At 51.3% G+C, this 27088-nt stretch overlaps 1 protein-coding gene across 2 annotated transcripts in view; it reads right to left on the bottom strand.

Moving 5' to 3' along the window:
- The window catches only part of megf8 (multiple EGF-like-domains 8), a 584430-nt gene that overhangs the window by 195270 nt on the left and 362072 nt on the right, over positions 1–27088 (bottom strand). For both annotated transcript variants that reach the window (XM_072469091.1, XM_072469092.1), the window contains one exon: positions 15615–15744. In XM_072469091.1, coding sequence (XP_072325192.1) covers positions 15615–15744 — 130 coding nt within the window. The remainder of the gene's footprint in view (positions 1–15614; positions 15745–27088) is intronic.

Raw genomic sequence — 27088 nt, 5'->3', positions numbered from 1 at the left:
GTGAATGTGAGCGAGTGCGTGAATGTAAGCGAGTGTGAATGTGAGCGAGTGCATGAATGTAAGCGAGTGCATGAATGTGAGCGAGTGCGTGAATGTGAGCGAGTGCGTGAATGTGAGCGAGTGCGTGAACGTGAGCGAGTGCGTGAATGGAAGCGAGTGTGAATGTGAGCGAGTGCATGAATGTAAGCGAGTGCGTGAATGTGAGCGAGTGCGTGAATGTGAGTGAGTGCGTGAATGGAAGCGAGTGTGAATGTGAGCGAGTGCATGAATGTAAGCGAGTGCATGAATGTGAGCGAGTGCGTGAATGTGAGCGAGTGCGTGAATGTGAGCGAGTGCGTGAATGTAAGCGAGTGTGAATGTGAGCGAGTGCATGAATGTAAGCGAGTGCATGAATGTGAGCGAGTGCGTGAATGTGAGCGAGTGCGTGAATGTGAGCGAGTGCGTGAATGTGAGTGAGTGTGAATGTGAGCGAGTGCATGAATGTAAGCGAGTGCATGAATGTGAGCGAGTGCGTGAACGTGAGCGAGTGCGTGAATGTAAGCGAGTGCGTGAATGTGAGCGAGTGCGTGAATGTGAGCGAGTGCGTGAATGTGAGCGAGTGCGTGAATGTGAGCTAGTGTCAATGTGAGCGAGTGTGAATGTGAGCGAGTGCGTGAATGTGAGCGAGTGCGTGAATGTAAGCGAGTGCATGAATGTAAGCGAGTGCGCGAATGTGAGCGAGTGCGTGAATGTGAGTGAGTGTGAATGTGAGCGAGTGCGTGACTGTGAGCGAATGTGAATGTGAGCGAGTGTGAATGTGAGTGAATGCGTGAATGTGAGCGAGTGCGTTAATGTGAGCGAGTGGGTGAATGTGAGCGAGAGAGTGACTGTGAACGAGTGAGAATGTGAGCGAATGCGCGAATGTGAGCGAGTGTGAATGTGAGCGAGTGTGTGAATGTGAGCGAGTGTGCGAATGTGAGCACGTGTGGATGTGAGCGAGTGCGCGAATGTGAGCGAGTGCGCGAATGTGAGCGAGTGCGTGAATGTGACGAGTGCGTGAATGTAAGCGAGTGCGTGAATGTAAGGCGCGTGAATGTGAGCACGTGCTTGAATGTGAGCGAGTGTGTGACTGTCAGCGAGTGTGAATGTGAGCGAGTACGTGAATGTGAGCGAGTGCATGAACACTAGCTACTGCGTGAATGTGAGCAAGCGTGTGAATGAGAGCTGGTGTGTGAATGTGAGCGAGTATGAATGTGAGCCTGTGGGAATCTGAGAGCGTGTGGGAATCTGAGAGTGTGTGAATGTGAGCGAGTGCGTGAATGTGAGCGATTGCGTGAATGAGAGCGAGTGCGTGAATGTGTGCGTGAATCTGAGCGAGATCGTTAATGCGGCGTGAATGTGAGTGTATGTGTGTGTGAATGTGAGTGTGTGAATATGAGCAAGAATGTGAATGTGTATGTGAATTTCAGTGTGTGATTGTGTGAATGAGTGTGTGAATATGAGTGTGTGATTGTGTGAATGAGTGTGAGTGTCAGTGTGTGAATCTGAGCGATTGTGTGAATGTGTGTGCAAATGAGGGTGTTAATCTGACCGAGAGCATGAATGTGAGTGTGTGAATGTGTGTGTGCGTGAATGTGAGTGAGTGCGTGTGCGAATGTGTGTGTGAATATGAACGTGTGAATCTGAGGGAGTGTGTCTGTGAATGTGAGTGTGTGAATGTGAGTGTGTGAATCTGAGCGAGAGCTTGAATGTGAGGATGTGAATCTCTGTGTGAATGTGTGTGTGAATCTGAATGAGTGTGTAAATGTGTGTGTGAATGTGAGCAAGAGCGTGAATGTGAGTGTTTGTGAGTGTGAAAGTGAGTGTGAGAATGAGTGTCTGAATCTGAGCAAGAGCGTAAATGTCAGTGTGTGAATGTGAGCGTGAATGTGGGTGAAACTGAGCGAGCGCTTAAATGTGAGTGTGTAAATGTGTGTGAATATGAGCAAGAATGTGAATGTGTGTTCATGGGAGTGTGTGAATGCGAACGAGTGTGTGAATGTCAGCGTGAACGTGAGTGTGTGAATGTGAGTGTGTGAATGTGAATTTGAGTGAGAGTGTGAATGTGTGAGAATCTGAGCAAGAGCTTGAATACATGTGTGAATATGAGCGTGTGAATCTGAGCGAGAGCATGAATGTGTGTGAATGTGAGTGTTTGAATGTGTGTGTGAATGTGAGCGAGAGCGTGAATGTTTGTGTGTGAATGTGAGCGAGAACGTGAATGTGTGTGAATGTGAGCGAGTGTGTGAATGTGATTGTTTGAATGAGTGTGTGAATCTGAGCAAGAGCGTATAGTGAGTGTGCGAATGTGTGTGTGAATCTGTGCGAGAGCGTGAATGTGAGTGTGAATTCAGGCATGTACGTGAATGCGAGCAAGTGTGTGAATATGAGTGTGTGAATCCAGGCATGTGCACGAATGCCAGCGAGTGTGTGAATGTGAGCTTGTGAATCGAGATGTGTGCTTGAATACGAGCATGTGCGTGAATGTGAGCGAGTGTTTGAACGTTACGATGTGAATCTGAGCGAGAGCTTGAATGTGAGTGTGTGAATGTGAGTATATGAATCCAGGCGTGTGCGTGAATACGAGCATGTGAGTGTGTGAATCTGAGCAAGAACGTGAACGTGTGTGTGAATGTGAGTGCGTGAATACGGGCGAGTGCGTGAATGTGAGCGAGCACGTGAATGTGAGCGAGTGCGTGAATGTGAGTGAGTGTGAATGTGAGCGAGTGCGTGAATGTGAGCGAGTGCGTGAATGTGAGCGAGTGCGTGAATGTGAGTGAGTGTGAATGTGAGCGAGTGTGAATGTGAGCGAGTGTCAATGTGAGCGAGTGCATGAATGTGAGCGAGTGTCAATGTGAGCAAGTGCGTGAATGTGAGCGAGTGCGTGAATGTGAGTGAGTGTGAATGTGAGCGAGTGCGTGAATGTGAGCGAGTGTCAATGTGAGCGAGTGCATGAATGGAAGCGAGTACGTGAATGTGAGTGAGTGCGTGAATGGAAGCGAGTGTGAATGTGAGCGAGTGCATGAATGTAAGCGAGTGCATGAATGTGAGCGAGTGCGTGAATGTAAGCGCGTGCGTGAATGTGAGCGAGTGCGTGAATGGAAGCGAGTACGTGAATGTGAGTGAGTGCGTGAATGGAAGCGAGTGTGAATGTGAGCGAGTGCATGAATGTAAGCGAGTGCATGAATGTGAGCGAGTGCGTGAATGTGAGCGAGTGCGTGAATGTGAGCGAGTGCGTGAATGTGAGCGAGTGCATGAATGTGAGCGAGTGCGTGAATGTGAGCGAGTGTCAATGTGAGCGAGTGCATGAATAAAAGCGAGTGCGTGAATGTGAGCGAGTGCATGAATGTAAGCGAGTGCGTGAATGTGAGCGAGTGCTTGAATGTGAGCGAGTGCGTGAATGTGAGCGAGTGCGTGAATGTGAGCGAGTGCGTGAATGTGAGCGAGTGTGAATGTGAGCGAGTGTGAATGTGAGCGAGTGCGTGAATGTGAGCGAGTGTCAATGTGAGCGAGTGCGTGAATGTGAGTGAGTGTGAATGTGAGCGAGTGCATGAATGTGAGCGAGTGTCAATGTAAGCGAGTGCGAGAATGTGAGCGAGTGCGTGAATGTGAGCGAGTGCGTGAGTGTGAGCGAGTGTCAATGTGAGCGAGTGCATGAATGTAAGCGGGTGCGTGAATGTGAGCGAGTGTCAATGTGAGCGAGTGCGTGAATGTGAGTGAGTGTGAATGTGAGCGAGTGCATGAATGTGAGCGAGTGTCAATGTAAGCGAGTGCGAGAATGTGAGCGAGTGCGTGAATGTGAGCGAGTGCGTGAGTGTGAGCGAGTGTCAATGTGAGCGAGTGCATGAATGTAAGCGAGTGCGTGAATGTGAGCGAGTGTCAATGTGAGCGAGTGCGTGAATGTGAGTGAGTGTGAATGTGAGCGAGTGCATGAATGTGAGCGAGTGTCAATGTAAGCGAGTGCGAGAATGTGAGCGAGTGCGCGAATGTGAGCGAGTGCGTGAATGCGAGCGAGTGTCAATGTGAGCGAGTGCATGAATGTAAGCGAGTGCGTGAATGTTCGCGAGTGCGTGAATGTGAGCGAGTGCGTGAATGTAAGCGAGTGCGTGAATGTGAGCGAGTGCGTGAATGTAAGCGAGTGCGTGAATGTGAGCGAGCGCGTGAATGTGAGCGAGTGCGTGAATGTGAGCGAGTGCGTGAATGTGAGTGAGCGTGAATGTGAGCGAGTGCGTGAATGTGAGTGTGAATGTGAGTGAGTGTGAATGTGAGCGAGTGTCAATGTGAGTGAGTGTCAATGTGAGCGAGTGTCAATGTGAGCGAGTGCATGAATGTGAGCGAGTGTCAATGTGAGCGAGTGCGTGAATGTGAGCGATGGCGTGAATGTGAGTGAGTGTGAATGTGAGCGAGTGCGTGAATGTGAGCGAGTGCATGAATAAAAGTGAGTGCGTGAATGTGAGCGAGTGCATGAATGTAAGCGAGTGAGTGAATGTGAGCGAGTGCTTGAATGTGAGCGAGTGCGTGAATGTGAGCGAGTGCGTGAATGTGAGCGAGTGCGTGAATGTGAGCGAGTTCGTGAATGTGAGCGAGTTCGTGAATGTGAGCGAGTGCGTGAATGTGAGCGAGTGTCAATGTGAGCGAGTGCATGAATGTAAGCGAGTGCGTGAATGTGAGCGAGTGCGTGAATGTGAGCGAGTGCATGAATGTGAGCGAGTGTCAATGTGAGCGAGGGCGTGAATGTGAGTGAGTGTGATTGTGAGTGTGATTGTGAGCGAGTGCATGAATGTGAGCGAGTGTCAATGTGAGCGAGTGCATGAATGTCAGCGAGTGCGTGAATGTGAGCGAGTGCGTGAATGTGAGCGAGTGTGAATGTGAGCGAATGCGTGAATGTGAGCGAGTGTGAATGTGAGCGAGTGCATGAATGTGAGCGAGTGCATGAATGTGAGCGAGTGTGAATGTGAGCGAGTGTGAATGTGAGCGAGTGCATGAATGTGAGCGAGTGCATGAATGTGAGCGAGTGTCAATGTGAGCGAGGGCGTGAATGTGAGTGAGTGTGATTGTGAGCGAGTGCATGAATGTGAGCGAGTGTCAATGTGAGCGAGTGCATGAATGTAAGCGAGTGCGTGAATGTGAGCGAGTGCGTGAATGTGAGCGAGTGTGAATGTGAGCGAGTGCGTGAATGTGAGCGAGTGTCAATGTGAGCGAGTGTCAATGTGAGCGAGTGCGTGAATGTGAGTGAGTGTGAATGTGAGTGAGTACGTGAATGTAAGCGAGTGCATGAATGTGAGCTCGTGTCAATGTGAGCTCGTGTCAATGTGAGCTCGTGTCAATGTGAGCAAGTGTCAATGTGAGCGAGTGCATGAATGTAAGCGAGTGCATGAATGTGCGCGAGTGCATGAATGTAAGCGAGTGTGAATGTGAGCGAGTGTGAATGTGAGCGAGTGTGAATGTGAGCGAGTGCGTGAATGTGAGTGAGTGTGAATGTGAGCGAGTGCGTGAATGTGAGCGAATGTGAATGTGAGCGAGTGTGAATGTGAGTGAGTGCGTGAATGTGAGCGAGTGCGTGAATGTGAGCGAGTGGGTGAATGTGAGCGAGAGGGTGACTGTGAACGAGTGAGAATGTGAGCGAGTGCGCGAATGTGAGCGAGTGTGAATGTGAGCGAGTGCGCGAATGTGAGCGCGCGTGAATGTGAGCGAGTGCGTGAATGTGACGAGTGCGTGAATGTAAGCGAGTGCGTGAATGTAAGCGCGTGCTTGAATGTGAGCGAGTGGGTGACTGTGAGCGAGTGTGAATGTGAGCGAGTGTGAATGTGAGCGAGTGTGCGAATGCGAGCGAGTGTGAATGTGAGCGAGTGCGCGAATGTGAGCGAGTGCGTGAATGTGAGCGAGTGCGTGAATGTAAGCGAGTGCATGAATGTAAGGCGTGTGAATGTGAGCGAGTGCATGAACACTAGCTACTGCGTGAATGTGAGCAAGTGTGTGAATGAGAGCTGGTGTGTGACTGAGAGCTGGTGTGTGAATGTGAGCGAATGTGAATGTGAGCGAGTGTGAATGTGAGCGAGTGCGTGAATGTGAGTGAGTGTGAATGTGAGCGAGTGCGTGAATGTGAGCGAATGTGAATGTGAGCGAGTGTGAATGTGAGTGAGTGCGTGAATGTGAGCGAGTGGGTGAACGTGAGCGAGAGGGTGACTAAACGAGTGAGAATGTGAGCGAGTGCGCGAATGTGAGCGAGTGTGAATGTGAGCGAGTGCGCAAATGTGAGCGCGCGTGAATGTGAGCGAGTGCGCAAATGTGAGCGAGTGCGTGAATGTGACGAGTGCGTGAATGTAAGCGAATGCGTGAATGTAACGCGCGTGAATGTGAGCGCGTGCTTGAATGTGAGCGAGTGGGTGACTGTGAGCGAGTGTGAATGTGAGCGAGTGTGCGAATGTGAGCGAGTGTGAATGTGAGCGAGTGCGCGAATGTGAGCGATTGCGCGAATGTGAGCGAGTGCGTGAATGTGAGCGAGTGCGTGAATGTGAGCGAGTGCGTGAATGTAAGCGAGTGCGTGAATGTAAGGCGTGTGAATGTGAGCGAGTGCATGAACACTAGCTACTGCGTGAATGTGAGCAAGTGTGTGAATGAGAGCTGGTGTGTGAATGTGAGCGAGTACGTGAATGTGAGCGAGTACGTGAATGTGAGCGAGTACGTGAATGTGAGCGAGTGCATGAACACTAGCTACTGCGTGAATGTGAGCAAGCGTGTGAATCAGAGCTGGTGTGTGAATGTGAGCGAGTATGAATGTGAGCGTGTGGGAATCTGAGAGTGTGTGAATGTGAGCGAGTGCGTGAATGTGAGCGATTGCGTGAATGAGAGCGAGTGCGTGAATGTGTGTGCGTGAATCTGAGCGAGATCGTTAATGTGGCGTGAATGTGAGTGTATGTGTGTGTGAATGTGAGTGTGTGAATATGAGCAAGAATGTGAATGTGTATGTGAATTTCAGTGTGTGATTGTGTGAATGAGTGTGTGAATATGAGTGTGTGATTGTGTGAACGAGTGTGTGTCAGTGTGTGAATCTGAGCGAGAGCGTGAATGTGTGTGAATCTGAGCGAGAGCTTGAATGTGAGGATGTGAATCTGTGTGAATGTGTGTGTGAATCTGAATGAGTGTGTAAATGTGTGTGTGAATGTGAGCAAGAGCGTGAATGTGAGTGTTTGTGAGCGTGAAAGTGAGTGTGAGAATGAGTGTCTGAATCTGAGCAAGAGCGTAAATGTCAGTGTGTGAATATGAGCGAGAATGTGAATGTGTGTTCATGTGAGTGTGTGTATGCGAACGAGTGTGTGAATGTCAGCGTGAACGTGAGTGTGAATGTGAGTGTGTGAATGTGAATTTGAGTGAGAGTGTGAATGTGTGAGAATCTGAGCAAGAGCTTGAATACATGTGTGAATATGAGCGTGTGAATCTGAGCGAGAGCATGAATGTGTGTGAATGAGAGTGTTTGAATGTGTGTGAATGTGAGCGAGAACGTGAATGTATGTGACTGTGAGCGAGTGTGTGAATGTGATTGTTTGAATGAGTGTGTGAATCTGAGCAAGAGCGTATAGTTAGTGTGCGAATGTGTGTGTGAATCTGTGCGAGAGCGTGAATGTGAGTGTGAATTCAGGCATGTACGTGAATGCGAGCAAGTGTGTGAATATGAGTGTGTGAATCCAGGCATGTGCACGAATGCCAGCGAGTGTGTGAATGTGAGCTTGTGAATCGAGACGTGTGCTTGAATACGAGCATGTGCGTGAATGTGAGCGAGTGTGTGAACGTGACGATGTGAATCTGAGCGAGAGCTTGAATGTGAGTGTGTGAATGTGAGTATATGAATCCAGGCGTGTGCATGAATACGAGCATGTGTGTGTGTGAATCTGAGCAAGAGCGTGAACGTGTGTGTGAATGTGAGTGCGTGAATACGGGCGAGTGCATGAATGTAAGCGAGTGCGTGAATGTGAGCGAGTGCGTGAATGTGAGCGAGTGCGTGAATGTGAGTGAGTGTGAATGTGTGCGAGTGTGAATGTGTGCGAGTGTGAATGTGAGCGAGTGTGAATGTGAGCGAGTGTCAATGTGAGCGAGTGTGAATGTGAGCGAGTGCATGAATGTAAGCGCGTGCGTGAATGTGAGCGAGTGCGTGAATGGAAGCGAGTACGTGAATGTGAGTGAGTGCGTGAATGGAAGCGAGTGTGAATGTGAGCGAGTGCATGAATGTAAGCGAGTGCATGAATGTGAGCGAGTGCGTGAATGTAAGCGCGTGCGTGAATGTGAGCGAGTGCGTGAATGGAAGCGAGTACGTGAATGTGAGTGAGTGCATGAATGGAAGCGAGTGTGAATGGAAGCGAGTGTGAATGTGAGCGAGTGCATGAATGTAAGCGAGTGCGTGAATGTGAGCGAGCGCGTGAATGTGAGCGAGTGCGTGAATGTGAGCGAGTGTGAATGTGAGCGAGTGCATGAATGTAAGCGAGTGCATGAATGTGAGCGAGTGCGTGAATGTGAGCGAGTGCGTGAATGTGAGCGAGTGCGTGAATGTGAGCGAGTGTGAATGTGAGCGAGTGCATGAATGTAAGCGAGTGCATGAATGTGAGCGAGTGCGTGAATGTGAGCGAGTGCGTGAATGTGAGCGAGTTCGTGAATGTGAGCGAGTGTGAATGTGAGCAAGTGCATGAATGTAAGCGAGTGCATGAATGTGAGCGAGTGCGTGAACGTGAGCGAGTGCGTGAATGTAAGCGAGTGCGTGAATGTGAGCGAGTGCGTGAATGTGAGCGAGTGCGTGAATGTGAGCTAGTGTCAATGTGAGCGAGTGTGAATGTGAGCGAGTGCGTGAATGTGAGCGAGTGCGTGAATGTAAGCGAGTGCATGAATGTAAGCGAGTGCGTGAATGTGAGCGAGTGCGTGAATGTGAGTGAGTACGTGAATGTAAGTGAGTGCATGAATGTGAGCTCGTGTCAATGTGAGCTCGTGTCAATGTGAGCGAGTGCATGAATGTAAGCGAGTGCATGAATGTGAGCGAGTGTGAATGTGAGCGAGTGTGAATGTGAGCGAGTGCGTGAATGTGAGTGAGTGTGAATGTGAGCGAGTGCGTGAATGTGAGCGAATGTGAATGTGAGCGAGTGTGAATGTGAGTGAATGCGTGAATGTGAGCGAGTGCGTGAATGTGAGCGAGTGTGTGAATGTGAGCGAGAGGGTGACTGTGAACGAGTGAGAATGTGAGCGAATGCGCGAATGTGAGCGAGTGTGAATGTGAGCGAGTGTGTGAATGTGAGCGAGTGTGCGAATGTGAGCGCGTGTGAATGTGAGCGAGTGCGCGAATGTGAGCGAGTGCGCGAATGTGAGCGAGTGCGCGAATGTGAGCGAGTGCGTGAATGTGACGAGTGCGTGAATGTAAGCGAGTGCGTGAATGTAAGGCGCGTGAATGTGAGCGCGTGCTTGAATGTGAGCGAGTGTGTGACTGTGAGCGAGTGTGAATGTGAGCGAGTACGTGAATGTGAGCGAGTGCATGAACACTAGCTACTGCGTGAATGTGAGCAAGTGTGTGAATGAGAGCTGGCGTGTGAATGTGAGCGAGTACGTGAATGTGAGCGAGTACGTGAATGTGAGCGAGTGCATGAACACTAGCTACTGCGTGAATGTGAGCAAGCGTGTGAATGAGAGCTGGTGTGTGAATGTGAGCGAGTATGAATGTGAGCCTGTGGGAATCTGAGAGCGTGTGGGAATCTGAGAGTGTGTGAATGTGAGCGAGTGCATGAATGTGAGCGATTGCGTGAATGAGAGCGAGTGCGTGAATGTGTGTGCGTGAATCTGAGCGAGATCGTTAATGCGGCGTGAATGTGAGTGTATGTGTGTGTGAATGTGAGTGTGTGAATATGAGCAAGAATGTGAATGTGTATGTGAATTTCAGTGCGTGATTGTGTGAATGAGTGTGTGAATATGAGTGTGTGATTGTGTGAATGAGTGTGAGTGTCAGTGTGTGAATCTGAGCGATTGTGTGAATGTGTGTGCAAATGAGGGTGTTAATCTGACCGAGAGCATGAATGTGAGTGTGTGAATGTGTGTGTGCGTGAATGTGAGTGAGTGCGTGTGCGATTGTGTGTGTGAATATGAACGTGTGAATCTGAGGGAGTGTGTCTGTGAATGTGAGTGTGTGAATGTGAGTGTGTGAATCTGAGCGAGAGCGTGAATGTGTGTGAATCTGAGCGAGAGCTTGAATGTGAGGATGTGAATCTCTGTGTGAATGTGTGTGTGAATCTGAATGAGTGTGTAAATGTGTGTGTGAATGTGAGCAAGAGCGTGAATGTGAGTGTTTGTGAGTGTGAAAGTGAGTGTGAGAATGAGTGTCTTTATCTGAGCAAGAGCGTAAATGTCAGTGTGTGAATGTGAGCGTGAATGTGTGTGAAACTGAGCGAGCGCTTAAATGTGAGTGTGTAAATGTGTGTGAATATGAGCGAGAATGTGAATGTGTGTTCATGGGAGTGTGTGAATGCGAACGAGTGTGTGAATGTCAGCGTGAACGTGAGTGTGAATGTGAGTGTGTGAATGTGAATTTGAGTGAGAGTGTGAATGTGTGAGAATCTGAGCAAGAGCTTGAATACATGTGTGAATATGAGCGTGTGAATCTGAGCGAGAGCATGAATGTGTGTGAATGTGAGTGTTTGAATGTGTGTGTGAATGTGAGCGAGAGCGTGAATGTTTGTGTGTGAATGTGAGCGAGAACGTGAATGTGTGTGAATGTGAGCGAGTGTGTGAATGTGATTGTTTGAATGAGTGTGTGAATCTGAGCAAGAGCGTATAGTGAGTGTGCAAATGTGTGTGTGAATCTGTGCGAGAGCGTGAATGTGAGTGTGAATTCAGGCATGTACGTGAATGCGAGCAAGTGTGTGAATATGAGTGTGTGAATCCAGGCATGTGCACGAATGCCAGCGAGTGTGTGAATGTGAGCTTGTGAATCGAGACGTGTGCTTGAATACGAGCATGTGCGTGAATGTGAGCGAGTGTGTGAACGTGACGATGTGAATCTGAGCGAGAGCTTGAATGTGAGTGTGTGAATGTGAGTATATGAATCCAGGCGTGTGCGTGAATACGAGCATGTGAGTGTGTGAATCTGAGCAAGAGCGTGAGCGTGTGTGTGAATGTGAGTGCGTGAATACGGGCGAGTGCATGAATGTAAGCGAGTGCGTGAATGTGAGCGAGCGCGTGAATGTGAGCGAGTGCGTGAATGTGAGTGAGTGTGAATGTGAGCGAGTGCGTGAATGTGAGCGAGTGCGTGAATGTGAGTGAGTGTGAATGTGAGTGAGTGTGAATGTGAGCGAGTGTGAATGTGAGCGAGTGTGAATGTGAGCGAGTGTCAATGTGAGCGAGTGTGAATGTGAGCGAGTGTCAATGTGAGCGAGTGCATGAATGTGAGCGAGTGTCAATGTGAGCGAGTGTCAATGTGAGCGAGTGCGTGAATGTGAGCGATGGCGTGAATGTGAGTGAGTGTGAATGTGAGCGATTGCGTCAATGTGAGCGAGTGCATGAATAAAAGCGAGTGCGTGAATGTGAGCGAGTGTCAATGTGAGCGAGTGTCAATGTGAGCGAGTGTGAATGTGAGCGAGTGTCAATGTGAGCGAGTGCATGAATGTGAGCGAGTGTCAATGTGAGCGAGTGTCAATGTGAGCGAGTGCGTGAATGTGAGCGATGGCGTGAATGTGAGTGAGTGTGAATGTGAGCGATTGCGTCAATGTGAGCGAGTGCATGAATAAAAGCGAGTGCGTGAATGTGAGCGAGTGCATGAATGTAAGCGAGTGCGTGAATGTGAGCGAGTGCTTGAATGTGAGCGAGTGCGTGAATGTGAGCGAGTGCGTGAATGTGAGCGAGTGCGTGAATGTGAGCGAGTGTGAATGTGAGCGAATGCGTGAATGTGAGCGAGTGTGAATGTGAGCGAGTGCATGAATGTGAGCGAGTGCATGAATGTGAGCGAGTGTGAATGTGAGCGAGTGCATGAATGTGAGCGAGTGTCAATGTGAGCGAGTGCGTGAATGTGAGTGAGTGTGATTGTGAGCGAGTGCATGAATGTGAGCGAGTGTCAATGTGAGCGAGTGCATGAATGTAAGCGAGTGCGTGAATGTGAGCGAGTGCGTGAATGTGAGCGAGTGTGAATGTGAGTGAGTGTGAATGTGAGCGAGTGCGTGAATGTGAGCGAGTGCGTGAATGTGAGCGAGTGTCAATGTGAGCGAGTGTCAATGTGAGCGAGTGCGTGAATGTGAGTGAGTGTGAATGTGAGCGAGTGCATGAATGTGAGCGAGTGTCAATGTAAGCGAGTGCGGGAATGCGAGCGAGTGCGGGAATGTGAGCGAGTGCGTGAATGTGAGCGAGTGCGTGAGTGTGAGCGAGTGTCAATGTGAGCGAGTGCATGAATGTAAGCGCGTGCGTGAATGTGAGCGAGTGCGTGAATGGAAGCGAGTACGTGAATGTGAGTGAGTGCGTGAATGGAAGCGAGTGTGAATGTGAGCGAGTGCATGAATGTAAGCGAGTGCATGAATGTGAGCGAGTGCGTGAATGTGAGCGAGTGCGTGAATGTGAGCGAGTGCGTGAATGTAAGCGAGTGTGAATGTGAGCGAGTGCATGAATGTAAGCGAGTGCATGAATGTGAGCGAGTGCGTGAACGTGAGCGAGTGCGTGAATGTAAGCGAGTGCGTGAATGTGAGCGAGTGCGTGAATGTGAGCGAGTGCGTGAATGTGAGCTAGTGTCAATGTGAGCGAGTGTGAATGTGAGTGAGTGCGTGAATGTGAGCGAGTGCGTGAATGTAAGCGAGTGCATGAATGTAAGCGAGTGCGTGAATGTGAGCGAGTGCGTGAATGTGAGTGAGTACGTGAATGTAAGTGAGTGCATGAATGTGAGCTCGTGTCAATGTGAGCTCGTGTCAATGTAAGCGAGTGTCAACGTGAGCAAGTGTCAATGTGAGCTCGTGTCAATGTGAGCGAGTGTCAACGTGAGCTCGTGTCAATGTGAGCTCGTTTCAATGTGAGCAAGTGTCAACGTGAGCAAGTGTCAATGTGAGCAAGTGTCAATGTGAGCGAGTGCATGAATGTAAGCGAGTGCATGAATGTGAGCGAGTGCATGAATGTAAGCGAGTGTGAATGTGAGCGAGTGTGAATGTGAGCGAGTGCGTGAATGTGAGTGAGTGTGAATGTGAGCGAGTGCGTGAATGTGAGCGAATGTGAATGTGAGCGAGTGTGAATGTGAGTGAATGCGTGAATGTGAGCGAGTGCGTGAATGTGAGCGAGTGGGTGAATGTGAGCGAGAGGGTGACTGTGAACGAGTGAGAATGTGAGCGAGTGCGCGAATGTGAGCGAGTGTGAATGTGAGCGAGTGTGTGAATGTGAGCGAGTGTGCGAATGTGAGCGCGTGTGAATGTGAGCGAGTGCGCGAATGTGAGCGAGTGCGCGAATGTGAGCGAGTGCGTGAATGTGACGAGTGCGTGAATGTAAGCGAGTGCGTGAATGTAAGGCGCGTGAATGTGAGCGCGTGCTTGAATGTGAGCGAGTGTGTGACTGTGAGCGAGTGTGAATGCGAGCGAGTACGTGAATGTGAGCGAGTGCATGAACACTAGCTACTGCGTGAATGTGAGCAAGTGTGTGAATGAGAGCTGGTGTGTGAATGTGAGCGAGTACGTGAATGTGAGCGAGTACGTGAATGTGAGCGAGTGCATGAACACTAGCTACTGCGTGAATGTGAGCAAGCGTGTGAATGAGAGCTGGTGTGTGAATGTGAGCGAGTATGAATGTGAGCCTGTGGGAATCTGAGAGCGTGTGGGAATCTGAGAGTGTGTGAATGTGAGCGAGTGCGTGAATGTGAGCGAGTGCGTGAATGTGAGCGATTGCGTGAATGAGAGCGAGTGCGTGAATGTGTGTGCGTGAATCTGAGCGAGATCGTTAATGCGGCGTGAATGTGAGTGTATGTGTGTGTGAATGTGAGTGTGTGAATATGAGCAAGAATGTGAATGTGTATGTGAATTTCAGTGTGTGATTGTGTGAATGAGTGTGTGAATATGAGTGTGTGATTGTGTGAATGAGTGTGAGTGTCAGTGTGTGAATCTGAGCGATAGTATGAATGTGTGTGCAAATGAGGGTGTTAATCTGACCGAGAGCATGAATGTGAGTGTGTGAATGTGTGTGTGCGTGAATGTGAGTGAGTGCTTGTGCGAATGTGTGTGTGAATATGAACGTGTGAATCTGAGGGAGTGTGTCTGTGAATGTCAGTGTGTGAATCTGAGCGAGAGCGTGAATGTGTGTGAATCTGAGCGAGAGCTTGAATGTGAGGATGTGAATCTCTGTGTGAATGTGTGTGTGAATCTGAATGAGTGTGTAAATGTGTGTGTGAATGTGAGCAAGAGCGTGAATGTGAGTGTTTGTGAGTGTGAAAGTGAGTGTGAGAATGAGTGTCTGAATCTGAGCAAGAGCGTAAATGTCAGTGTGTGAATGTGAGCGTGAATGTGTGTGAAACTGAGCGAGCGCTTAAATGTGAGTGTGTAAATGTGTGTGAATATGAGCAAGAATGTGAATGTGTGTTCATGGGAGTGTGTGAATGCGAACGAGTGTGTGAATGTCAGTGAGAGCATGAACGTGAGTGTGTGAATGTGAGTGTGTGAATGTGAATTTGAGTGAGAGTGTGAATGTGTGAGAATCTGAGCAAGAGCTTGAATACATGTGTGAATATGAGCGTGTGAATCTGAGCGAGAGCATGAATGTGTGTGAATGTGAGTGTTTGAATGTGTGTGTGAATGTGAGCGAGAGCGTGAATGTTTGTGTGTGAATGTGAGCGAGAACGTGAATGTGTGTGAATGTGAGCGAGTGTGTGAATGTGATTGTTTGAATGAGTGTGTGAATCTGAGCAAGAGCGTACAGTGAGTGTGCGAATGTGTGTGAGAATCTGTGCGAGAGCGTGAATGTGAGTGTGAATTCAGGCATGTACGTGAATGCGAGCAAGTGTGTGAATATGAGTGTGTGAATCCAGGCATGTGCACGAATGCCAGCGAGTGTGTGAATGTGAGCTTGTGAATCGAGACGTGTGCTTGAATACGAGCATGTGCGTGAATGTGAGCGAGTGTGTGAACGTGACGATGTGAATCTGAGCGAGAGCTTGAATGTGAGTGTGTGAATGTGAGTGTGAGATCCAGGCGTGTGCGTGAATACGAGCATGTGAGTGTGTGAATCTGAGCAAGAGCGTGAACGTGTGTGTGAATGTGAGTGCGTGAATACGGGCGAGTGCATGAATGTGGGCATGTGTGAACGCAAGTTAGTGCGTGAATGCGGCCGAGTGAGCGAATGGGTGATTGTGAACGACTATGAATGTACGTGAGTGAATGTGGGTGCGTGAATGTGTTTGTGTGAATGTGTGTGAGTGTAAGGAGTATGAATGTGAGGGAATGTGTGCATTGATGTGTGTGTGAATGTGAGAGAGTGTGCGAGTGTGAATGGTTTAATTGTGCCCTGTACTGGTTAAGGTCAGGCGATAACACTGCTGTCTCTTTCTTGTGTTTTGACATGCAGACACGGTGCCTGCACTGAGGAATGGTTTGGTTTTGGGAGGTTCCTCCACTTACCAGTCTTTGCATTTGCTCCATGACCTTGGGGTGACGAGCCAAACACTCGCTGCATGTTTTCAAACGGCGACAGTTACCGGGAAACGTGGGCAACGGGTCACAGAGTGAGCTTTCCGACTCAACCCCATACCTAGCAAGATAAAGGATCAACATTGCAGAATCTGCTACAGCCGAAAACTCTGAACAGGAATAAACTACAAACACGTTAACACCAGCTCAGAACCGACCGTAGCTAAACACCAGGTCAAGAAAGAAAGATCAGGCTGGATTGTTCTGAGCCATCAATAGAATCCGCCGGTCCCCTTTGGGTCAGGGATCAGCCGGTCCCCTCTGGGCCCGAATCTGGGATCTGTTAGTCCTCGAGTCTGGGATCTGTTGGTCCCCGTGACTGGGATCTGTTGATGCCCGGGTATGAGATCTGTTGGTTCCCGGGTATGGGATCTGTTAATCTCCGAGTCTGGGATCTGTTGGTCTCCAGGTTTGGGATCTGTTGGTCTCCGGGTCTGGGAGCTGTTGGTCCCCGAGTCTGGGATCTGTTAAATCTCCAATTCTAGGATTAGTTGGTCCCTGAGTCTGGGTTCTGTTGGTCCCCAGGTCTGGGATCTGTTGGTCCCCGGGTCTGGGATCTGTTAAGTCTCCGATTCTAGGATCTGTTGGTCCCCGAGCCTGGGATCAGTTGGCCCCTGAGCCTGGGATCTGTTGGTCCCCGGGTCTGGGATCTGTTTGTCCCCAGCTCTGGGATCTGTTTGTCCCCGAGTCTGGAATCTGTTTGTTTCAGAGTCTGGAATCTGTTAGATCCTGGGTCTGGGATCTGTTGGTTCCTGGGTCAGGGATCTGTTGGTCCCCGAGTCTGGGAGCTGTTAGTTCCAGAGTCTGGGATCTGTTGGTCCCCGGGTCTGGGATCTGTTGGTCCCCGTATCTGGGAGCTGTTAGTTCCAGAGTCTGGGATCTGTTGGTCCCCGGGTCTGGGATCTGTTGGTCCCCGAGTCTGGGATCAGTTGGTCCCCGAGTCTGGGATCTGTTGGTCCCCGGGTCTGGGATCTGTTTGTCCCCGACTCTGGGATCTGTGTGTCCCCGAGTCTGGAATCTGTTTGTTTCAGAGTCTGGAGACTGTTAGTTCCTGGTTCTCGGATCTGTTGGTTCCCGTGTCCGGGAGCTGTTATTTCCAGAGTCTGGGATCTGTTGGTCCCCGTATCTGGGAACTGTTAGTTCCAGAGTCTGGGATCTGTTGGTCCCCGGGTCTGGGATCTGTTGGTCCCCGAGTCTGGGATCAGTTGGTCCCCGAGTCTGGGTTCTGTTGGTCACCGGGTCTGGGATCTGTTTGTCCCCGACTCTGGGATCTGTGTCCCCCAGAGTCTGGAATCTGTTTGTTTCAGAGCCTGGGATCTGTTAGTTCCTGGGTCTCGGATCTGTTGGTCCCCGAGTCTGGGATCAGTTGGTCCCCGAGTCTGGGATCTGTTGGTTCCTGGGTCTGCGATCTGTTGGTCCCCGTGCCTGGGAGCTGTTAGTTCCAGAGTCTGGGATCTGTTGGTCCCAGTGTCGGGGATCTGTTAGTTCCTGAGTCTGGGATCTGTTAGTTCCCGAGTCTGGGATCTGTTAGTCCCCGAGTCTGGGATCTGTTAGTTCCCGAGTCTGGGAACTGTTAGTTCCCGAGTCTAGGATCAGTTAGTCCCCGAGTCTGGGATCTGTTAGTTCCCGAGTCTGGGAACTGTTAGTCCCCGTGTCTGGGAGCAGTTAGTTCCAGAGTCTGGGACCTGTTGGGCCCCGGGTCTAGGATCGGTTAGTCCCAAAGCCTGGGATCTCTTGGTCCCCGAGTCTGCGATCTGTTCGACCCCGAGTCTGGGACCTGTTGGGCCCCGGGTCTGGGATCTGTTAGTCCTGGAATCTGGGATCTGTTTGTCACCGATATGGGATCCGTTGGTACAGAGCCTGGGATCTGTTGTCCCAGAGTCTGGGATCTGTTGGTCCCCGAATCTGCAATCTGTCAGGGATCTGTTGGTCCCCGAGTCTGGGTCAGGGATCTGTTTTTCCCCGGGTCTGGGATCGGTTAGTCCCAAAGCCTGGGATATCTTGGTCCCCGAGTCTCGGATCTGTTGCTCCCTGGGTCTGGTATCTGTTAGTCCTAGAGTCTGGGACCTGTTGGTCCCTGGGTCTGGGATCTGTTGGTTCTGAGTCTGGGATCTGTTGGTCCCCGAATCTGCAATCTGTTCGTCCCAGAGCCTGGGAACTGTTAGTCCCCGGGTCTGGAATCTGTTGGTCCCCGGGTCTGGAATCTGTTGGTCCCCGGATCTGGGACCTGTTGGTCCTGATTATGGGATGCGTTCGTCCCCGAGCCTGGGATCTGATAGTTCCCGAGCCTGGGATCTGATAGTCCCCGAGTCTGGGATCTGATAGTTCCCGAGTCTGGGATCTGTTAGTTCATGGGTCTGGGATCTGTTGGTCCCCGTGTCTGGGAGCTGTTAGTTCCAGAGTCTGGGATCTGTTGGTGTCGGGGTCTGGGGTCTGTTGGTCCCCGTGTCTGGGAGCTGTTAGTTCCAGAGTCTGGGATCTGTTGGTGTCCGGGTGTGGGATCTGTTGGTCCCCGAGTCTGGGATCAGTAGGCCCTTGAGTCTGGGATCTGTTGGTCCCCAGGTCTGTGATCTGTTTGTCCCCGACTCTGGGATCTGTTTGTCCCCGAGTCTGGAATCTGTTTGTTTCAGAGTCTGGAGTCTGTTAGTTCCTGGGTCTCGGATCTGTTGGTTCCTGGGTCTGGGATCTGTTTGTCCCCGTGTCCGGGGAGCTGTTAGTTCCAGAGTCTGGGATCTGTTGGTGTCCGGGTCAGGGATCTGTTGGTGTCCGGGTCAGCGATCTGTTTTTCCCCGGGTCTGGCATCGGTTAGTCCCAAAGCCTGGGATATCTTGGTCCCCGAGTCTCGGATCTGTTGCTCCCTGAGTCTGGTATCTGTTAGTCCTAGAGTCTGGGACCTGTTGGTCCCTGGGTCTGGGATCTGTTGGTTCTGAGTCTGGGATCTGTTGGTCATGAGTCTGGGATCAGTTGGTCCCCGAGTCTGGGATCTGTTGGTCACCGGGTCTGGGATCTGTTTGTCCCCGACTCTGGGATCTGTGTGTCCCCGAGTCTGGAATCTGTTTGTTTCAGAGCCTGGGATCTGTTAGTTCCTGGGTCTCGGATCTGTTGGTTCCTGGGTCTGCGATCTGTTGGTCCCCGTGTCTGGGAGCTGTTAGTTCCAGAGTCTGGGATCTGTTGGTTCCTGGGTCTGCGATCTGTTGGTCCCCGTGTCCGGGACCTGTTAGTTCCAGAGTCTGGGATCTGTTGGTCCCAGTGTCGGGGATCTGTTAGTTCCTGAGTCTGGGATCTGTTAGTTCCCGAGTCTGGGATCTGTTAGTCCCCGAGTCTGGGATCTGTTAGTTCCCGAGTCTGGGAACTGTTAGTTCCCGAGTCTAGGATCAGTTAGTCCCCGAGTCTGGGATCTGTTAGTTCCCGAGTCTGGGAACTGTTAGTTCCCGAGTCTAGGATCAGTTAGTCCCCGAGTCTGGGATCTGTTAGTTCCCGAGTCTGGGAACTGTTAGTCCCCGTGTCTGGGAGCAGTTAGTTCCAGAGTCTGGGACCTGTTGGGCCCCGGGTCTAGGATCGGTTAGTCCCAAAGCCTGGGATCTCTTGGTCCCCGAGTCTGCGATCTGTTCGACCCCGAGTCTGGGACCTGTTGGGCCCCGGGTCTGGGATCTGTTAGTCCTGGAATCTGGGATCTGTTCGTCACCGATCTGGGATCCGTTGGTACAGAGCCTGGGATCAGTTGTCCCAGAGTCTGGGATCTGTTGGTCCCCGAATCTGCAATCTGTTCGTCCCAGAGCCTGGGAACTGTTAGTCCCCGGGTCTGGAATCTGTTGGTCCCCGGGTCTGGAATCTGTTGGTCCCCGGATCTGGGACCTGTTGGTCCTGATTATGGGATGCGTTCGTCCCCGAGCCTGGGATCTGATAGTTCCCGAGCCTGGGATCTGATAGTCCCCGAGTCTGGGATCTGATAGTTCCCGAGTCTGGGATCTGTTAGTTCATGGGTCTGGGATCTGTTGGTCCCCGTGTCTGGGAGCTGTTAGTTCCAGAGTCTGGGATCTGTTGGTGTCGGGGTCTGGGGTCTGTTGGTCCCCGTGTCTGGGAGCTGTTAGTTCCCGAGTCTGGGATCAGTTGGCCCTTGAGTCTGGGATCTGTTGGTCCCCAGGTCTGTGATCTGTTTGTCCCGAACTCTGGGATCTGTTTGTCCCCGAGTCTGGAATCTGTTTGTTTCAGAGTCTGGAGTCTGTTAGTTCCTGGGTCTCGGATCTGTTGGTTCCTGGGTCTGGGATCTGTTTGTCCCCGTGTCCGGGGAGCTGTTAGTTCCAGAGTCTGGGATCTGTTGGTGTCCGGGTCAGGGATCTGTTGGTGTCCGGGTCAGGGATCTGTTTTTCCCCGGGTCTGGGATCGGTTAGTCCCAAAGCCTGGGATATCTTGGTCCCCGAGTCTCGGATCTGTTGCTCCCTGGGTCTGGTATCTGTTAGTCCTAGAGTCTGGGACCTGTTGGTCCCTGGGTCTGGGATCTGTTGGTTCTGAGTCTGGGATCTGTTGGTCATGAGTCTGGGATCTGTTGGTCCTGTGTGTGGGATCTGTTGGTCCTGTGTGTGGGATCTGTTGGTCCTGATTCTGGGATCTGTTAGTTCCCGAGTATGGGATCTGTTAGTTCCCGAGTCTGGGATCAGTTAGTCCCCGAGTCTGGGATCTGTTAGTTCATAGAATTTACAGTGCAGAAGGAGGCCATTCAACCCATTGAGTCTGTACCGGCTCTTTGAAAGAGCACCCTACCCAAGCCCACACCTCCACCCTATCCCCATAACCCAGTAGCCCCACCCAACATTAAGGGCAATTTATCATGGCCAATCCACCTAACCTGCACATCTTTGGACTGTGGGAGGAAACCGGAGCACCCGAAGGAAACCCACGCATACACGGGGAGAACGTGCAGACTCCGCACAGACAGTGACCCAAGCCAGGAATCGAACCTGGGACCCTGGAGCTGTGAAGCAATTGTGCTAACCACTATGCTACCGTGCTGCCCAAAGTTCCCGAGTCTGGGATCTGTTAGTCCCCGTGTCTGGGAGCGGTTAGTTCCAGAGTCTGGGACCTGTTGGGCCCCGGGTCTGGGATTGGTTAATCCCAAAGCCTGGGATTTCTTGGCCCGAGTCTGGGATCTGTTCGACCCCGAGTCGGGGACCTGTTGGGCCCCGGGTCTGGGATCTGTTAGTCCGGGAATCTGGGATCTGTTTGTCGCCGATCTGGGATCCGTTGGTCCTAAGCCTGGGATTTGTTTGTCCCAGAGTCGGGGATCTGTTGGTCCCCGAATCTGCAATCTGTTCGTCCCAGAACATGGGATCTGTTAGTCCCAGGGTCTGGAATCTGTTGGTCCCCGGGTCTGGGATCTGTTGGTCCTGATTATGGGATTTGTTAGTCCCCGAGTCTGGGATCTGATAGTTCCCGAGTCTGGAATCTGTTGGTGTACGAGTCTGGGATCTGATAGTTCCCGAGTCTGGGATCTGTTGGTCCCCGGGTCTGGGATATGTTCGTCCCCGTGTCTGGGAGCTGTTAGTTCCAGAGTCTGGGATCTGTTGGACCCCGAGTCTGGGACCTGTTGGGCTCCGGGTCTGGGATCTGTTAGTTCTGGAATCTGGGATCTGTTCGTCGCCGATCCTGGGATCTGAAAGTTCCCGGGTCTGGGATATGTTTGTCCCCGAGTCTGGGATCAGTTAGTTCCCGAGCCTGGAACTCGCTACCGGAGGAGGTGGTGGAAGCAGGGACGATAGTGACATTTAAGGGGCATCTTGACAAATACATGAATAGGATGGGAATAGAGGGATATGGACCCAGGAAGTGTAGAAGATTGTAGTTTAGTCGGGGAGCATGGTCGGCACGGGCTTGGAGGGCCGAAGGGCCTGTTCATGTGCTGTACATTTCTTTGTTCTTGAGTCTGGGACCTGTTAGTCCCCGAGTCTGGGATCTGTTAGTTCCCGAGTCTGGGATCTATTAGTTCCCGAGTCTGGGATCTGTTAGTTCCGAGTCTTGGATCTGTTGGTCCCCGAATATGCAATCTGTGGTTCCCCAGGTCTGGGACCTGTTAGTCCCCGGGTCTGGGATCTGTTAGTCCCAAGGTCTGGGATCTGTTGATCCTGATTATAGGAGCCGTTAGTCCCCGGGTCTAGGTTCTGGTAGTTCCCGAGTCTGGGATCTGTTCATTCCGAGTCTGGGATCTGACAGGCCCCGAGTCTGGGATCTGTTCGTCCCCGTGTCTGGGAGCTGTTAGTTCCAGAGTCTGGGATCTGTTGGACCCCGAGTCTGGGACCTGCCGGGCTCCGGGTCTGGGATCTGTTAGTTCTGGAATCTGGGATCTGTTCGTCGCCGATCCTGGGATCTGAAAGTTCCCGAGTCTGGGATATGTTTGTCCCCGAGTCTGGGATCAGTTAGTTCCCGAGCCTGGAACTCGCTACCGGAGGAGGTGGTGGAAGCAGGGACGATAGTGACATTTAAGGGGCATCTTGACAAATACATGAATAGGATGGAAATAGAGGGATACGGACCCAGGAAGTGTAGAAGATTGTAGTTTAGTCGGGCAGCATGGTCGGCACGGGCTTGGAGGGCCGAAGGGCATGGGATCTATGGTTCCCCAGGTCTCGGATCTGTTGGTCCCCGGGTCTGGGATCTGTTAGTCCCCGGGTCTGGGATCTGTTAGTACCCGGGTCTGGGATCTGTTAGTCCCAAGGTCTGGGATCTGTTGATCCTGATTATAGGAGCCGTTAGTCCCCGGGTCTAGGATCTGGTAGTTCCCAAGTCTGGGATCTGTTCGTTCCGAGTCTGGGATCTGACAGGCCCCGAGTCTGGGATCCGACAATCCCCGGGTCAGGGATCTGTTAGTCCCCGGGTCTGGGATCTGTTAGTCCCTGAGTCTGGGATCTGTTAGTTCCCGAGTCTGGGATCTGTTGGTCCCCGGGTCTGGGATCTGTTTGTCCCAGACTCTGGGATCTGTGTGTCCTCGAGTCTGGAATCTGTTTGTTTCAGAGTCTGGAGTCTGTTAGTTCCTGGGTCTCGGATCTGTTGGTTCCTGGGTCTGGGACCTGTTGGTCCCTGGGTCTGGGATCTGTTGGTCCTGAGTCTGGGATCTGTTGGTCATGAATCTGGGATCTGTTGGTCATGAATCTGGGATCTGTTGGTCATGAGACTGGGATCTGTTGGTCCTGTGTCTGGGATCTGTTAGTCCCAGAGTCTGGGCTCTGTTCATCCCAGAGCCTGGGACCAGTTCATCCCAGAGTCTGGGATCTGTTGGTCCCCGGCTCTGGGATCTGTTGATATATGTGCCTGGGATCTGTTGGTCCACGGGTCTGGGATCTGTTGGTCCCAGAGTTGAGGATCTGTTGGTCCCAGAGTTGGGGATCTGTTGGTCCCAGAATCTGCTATCTGTTCGTCCCAGAGTCTGGGATATGTTAGTTCATGAGTCTGGGATCTGTTAGTTCCCGAGTCTGGGATCTGTTAGTTCCCAAGTCTGGGATCTGTTAGTTCCCGAGTCTGGGATCAGTTAGTCCCCTAGTCTGGGATCTGTTAGTTCCCGAGTCTGGGATCTGTTAGACCCAGTGTCTGGGAGCGGTTAGTTCCAGAGTCTGGGACCTGTTGGGCCCCGGGTCTGGGATCGGTTAGTCCCAAAGCCTGGAATCTCTTGGTCCCTGAGTCTGGGATCTGTTCGACCCCGAGTCTGGGACCTGTTGGGCCCCAGGTCTGGGATCTGTTAGTCCTGGAATCTGGGATCTGTTTGTCGCCGATCCCTGATCCGTTGGTCCTGAGCCTGGGATCTGTTTGTCCCAGAGTCTGGGATCTGTTGGTCCCCAAATCTGCAATTTGTTCGTCCCAGAGCCTGGGATCTGTTAGTCCCCGGGTCTGGAATCTGTTGGTCCCCGGGTCTGGAATCTGTTGGTCCCCGGGTCTGGAATCTGTTGGTCCCCGGGTCTGGGATCTGTTGGTCCTGATTATGGGATTAGTTAGTCCCCGAGCCTGGGATCTGATAGTTCCCGAGTCTGGGATCTGATAGTCCCCGAGTCTGGGATCTGATAGTTCCTGAGTCTGGGATCTGTTGGTCAACGGGTCTAGGATCTGTTAGTACCAGGGTCTGGAATCTGTTGGTCAACGGGTCTGGGATCTGTTGGTCCCCGGCTCTGGGATCTGTTGTCATCTGTGCCTGGGATCTGTTGGTCCACAGGTCTGGGATCTGTTGGTCCCAGAGTTGGGGATCTGTTGGTCCCAGAGTCGGGGATCTGTTGGTCCCAGAATCTGCGATATGTTCGTCCCAGAGCCTGGGATAGGTTTGTTCCCGAGTCTGGGATCAGTTAGTCCCCGAGTCTGGGATCTGTTAGTTCCCGAGTCTGGGATCTGTTAGTCCCCGAGTCTGGGATCTGTTGGTTACCGAGTCTGGGATCTGTTAGTTCCCGAGTCTGGGATCTGTTAGTTCCCGAGTCTGGGATCTGTTGGACCCCGGGTCTGGGATCTGTTTGTCCCCGACTCTGGGATCTGTGTGTCCCCGAGTCTGGAATCTGTTTGTTTCAGAGTCTGGAGTCTGTTAGTTCCTGGGTCTCGGATCTGTTGGTTCCTGGGTCTGGGATCTGTTGGTCCCCGTGTCCGGGAGCTGTTAGTTAGAACATAGAACAATACAGCGCAGTACAGGCCCTTCGGCCCACGATGTTGCACCGAAACAAAAGCCATCTAACCTACACTATGCCATTATCATCCATATGTTTATCCAATAAACTTTTAAATTTCCTCAATGTTGGCGAGTTCACTACTGTAGCAGGTAGGGCATTCCACGGCTTCACTACTCTTTGCGTAAAGAACCTACCTCTGACCTCTGTCCTATATCTATTACCCCTCAGTTTAAAGCTATGTCCCCTCGTGCTAGCCATTTCCATCCGCGGGAGAAGGCTATCACTGTCCACCCTATCCAACCCCCTGATCATTTTGTATGCCTCTATTAAGTCTCCTCTTAACCTTCTTCTCTCCAACGAAAACAACCTCAAGTCCATCAGCCTTTCCTCATAAGATCTTCCCTCCATACCAGGCAACATCCTGGTAAATCTCCTCTGCACCCGCTCCAAAGCCTCCACGTCCTTCCTATAATGCGGTGACCAGAACTGTACGCAATACTCCAAATGCGGCCGTACCAGAGTTCTGTACAGCTGCAACATGACCTCCTGACTCCGGAACTCAATCCCTCTATCAATAAAGGCCAACACTCCATAGGCCTTCTTCACAACCCTATCAACCTGGGTGGCAACCTTCAGGGATCTATGTACATGGACACCTAGATCCCTCTGCTCATCCACACTTTCAAGAACTTTACCATTAGCCAAATATTCCGCATTCCTGTTATTCCTTCCAAAGTGAATCACCTCACACTTCTCTACATTAAACTCCATTTGCCACCTCTCAGCCCAGCTCTGCAGCTTATCTATATCCCTCTGTAACCTGCTACATCCTTCCACACTATCGACAACACCACCGACTTTAGTATCGTCTGCAAATTTACTCACCCACCCTTCTGCGCCTTCCTCTAGGTCATTGATAAAAATGACAAACAGCAACGGCCCCAGAACAGATCCTTGTGGTACTCCACTTGTGACTGAGCTCCATTCTGAACGTTTCCCATCAACCACCACCCTCTGTCTTCTTTCAGCTAGCCAATTTCTGATCCACATCTCTAAATCACCCTCAATCCCCAGCCTCCATATTTTCTGCAATAGCCTACCATGGGGAACCTTATCAAACGCTTTGCTGAAATCCATATACACCACATCAACTGCTCTACCCTCGTCTACCTGTTCAGTCACCTTCTCAAAGAACTCGATAAGGTTTGTGAGGCATGACCTACCCTTCACAAAGCCATGCTGACTATCCCTGATCATATTATTCCTATCTAGATGATTATAAATCTGCCAGAGTCTGGGATCTGTTGGTGTCCGGGTCAGGGATCTGTTGGTCCCCGGGTCTGGGATTGGTTAGTCCCAAAGCCTGGGATCTCTTGGTCCCCAAGTCTCGGATCTGTTGCTCCCCGGGTCTGGTATTTGTCAGTTCCAGAGTCTGGGACTAGTTGGTCCCTGGGTCTGGGATCTGTTGGTTCTGAGTCTGGGATCTGTTGGCCATGAGTCTGGGATCTGTTGGCCATGAGTCTGGGATCTGTTGGCCATGAGTCTGGGATCTGTTGGTCCTGATTCTGGGATCTGTTCATCCCAGAGCCTGGGACCTGTTCGTCCCAGAGCCTGGGATCTGTTGGTCCCCGGCTCTGGGACCTGTTGATATCTGTGTCTGGGATCTGTTGGTCCACGGGTCTGGGATCTGTTGGTCCCAGAGTCGAGGATCTGTTGGTCCCAGAGTCGGGGATCTGTTGGTCCCAGAATCTGTGATCTGTTCATCTCAGAGCCTGGGATATGTTAGTTCCTGAGTCTGGGATCTGTTAGTTCCCGAGTCTGGGATCTGTTAGTTCCCGGTTCTGGGATCAGTTAGTCCCCGAGTCTGGGATCTGATAGTTCCCGAGTCTGGGATCTGTTCGTCCCCGAGTCTGGGATCTGTTAAGTATCCGATTCTAGGATATGTTGGTCCGCGTGTCTAGGATCTGTTGATCCCCGAGTCTGTGATCCGTTAAGTCTCCGATTCTAGGATCTGTTGGTCCCTGAGTCTGGGATCTGTTGTTCCTGAGTCTGGGATCTGTGGGTCCCCGAGTCTGTGATCTGTTTGTCCCCGAGTCTGGAATCTGTTTGTCCCCAGATCTGGGATCTGTGAGTCCCAGAGTCTGGGATTGGTTGGTCCCTGTGTCTGGGATCTGTTGGTCCCTGAGTCTGGGGTCTGTTGGACCACGAGTATGTGATTTTTCGTCCTCGGGTCTGGGATCTGTTAGTCCCAGAGTCTGGGATCTGTTGGTCCCTGAATCTGGGATCTGTTGGTCCCCAAGTCTGGGATCTGTTGGTCCCCAAGTCTGGGATCTGTTGGTCACTGGGTCAGGGATTGGTTAGTCCAAAAGCCTGGGATCTCTTGGTCCCCGAGTCTGGTATCTGTTAGTCCCAGAGTCTGGGACCTGTTGGTCCCTGGGTCTGGGATCTGTTGGTCCCTGGGTCTGGGATCTGTTGGTCCTGAGTCTGGGATCTGTTGGTCCCGAGTCTGGTACCTGTTGGTCCTGAGTCTGGGATCTCTTGGTCCCGGGTCTGGTATCTGCTAGTCCCAAAGTCTGGGATCTGTTGGTCCCCGAGTCTGGGATATGTTAGTTCCTGAGTCTGGGATCTGTTTGTTCCCGAGTCTGGATTCTGTTCGCCCCGGGGTCTGGGATTTGTTGGTCCCCAGGTCTGGGATCTGTTCGCCCCGGGGTCTGGGATCAGTTCGTCCCCGAGTCTGGGATCCGTTAAGTCTCCGATTCTAGGATCTGTTGG

The sequence above is a fragment of the Scyliorhinus torazame genome, chromosome 12, assembly GCF_047496885.1.
Source record: "Scyliorhinus torazame isolate Kashiwa2021f chromosome 12, sScyTor2.1, whole genome shotgun sequence".
NCBI classification, from domain to species: Eukaryota; Metazoa; Chordata; class Chondrichthyes; order Carcharhiniformes; family Scyliorhinidae; genus Scyliorhinus; species Scyliorhinus torazame.
The sequence above is the reverse complement of the archived record's forward strand: the minus strand, read 5'-3'. Positions and strand labels throughout refer to the sequence as shown.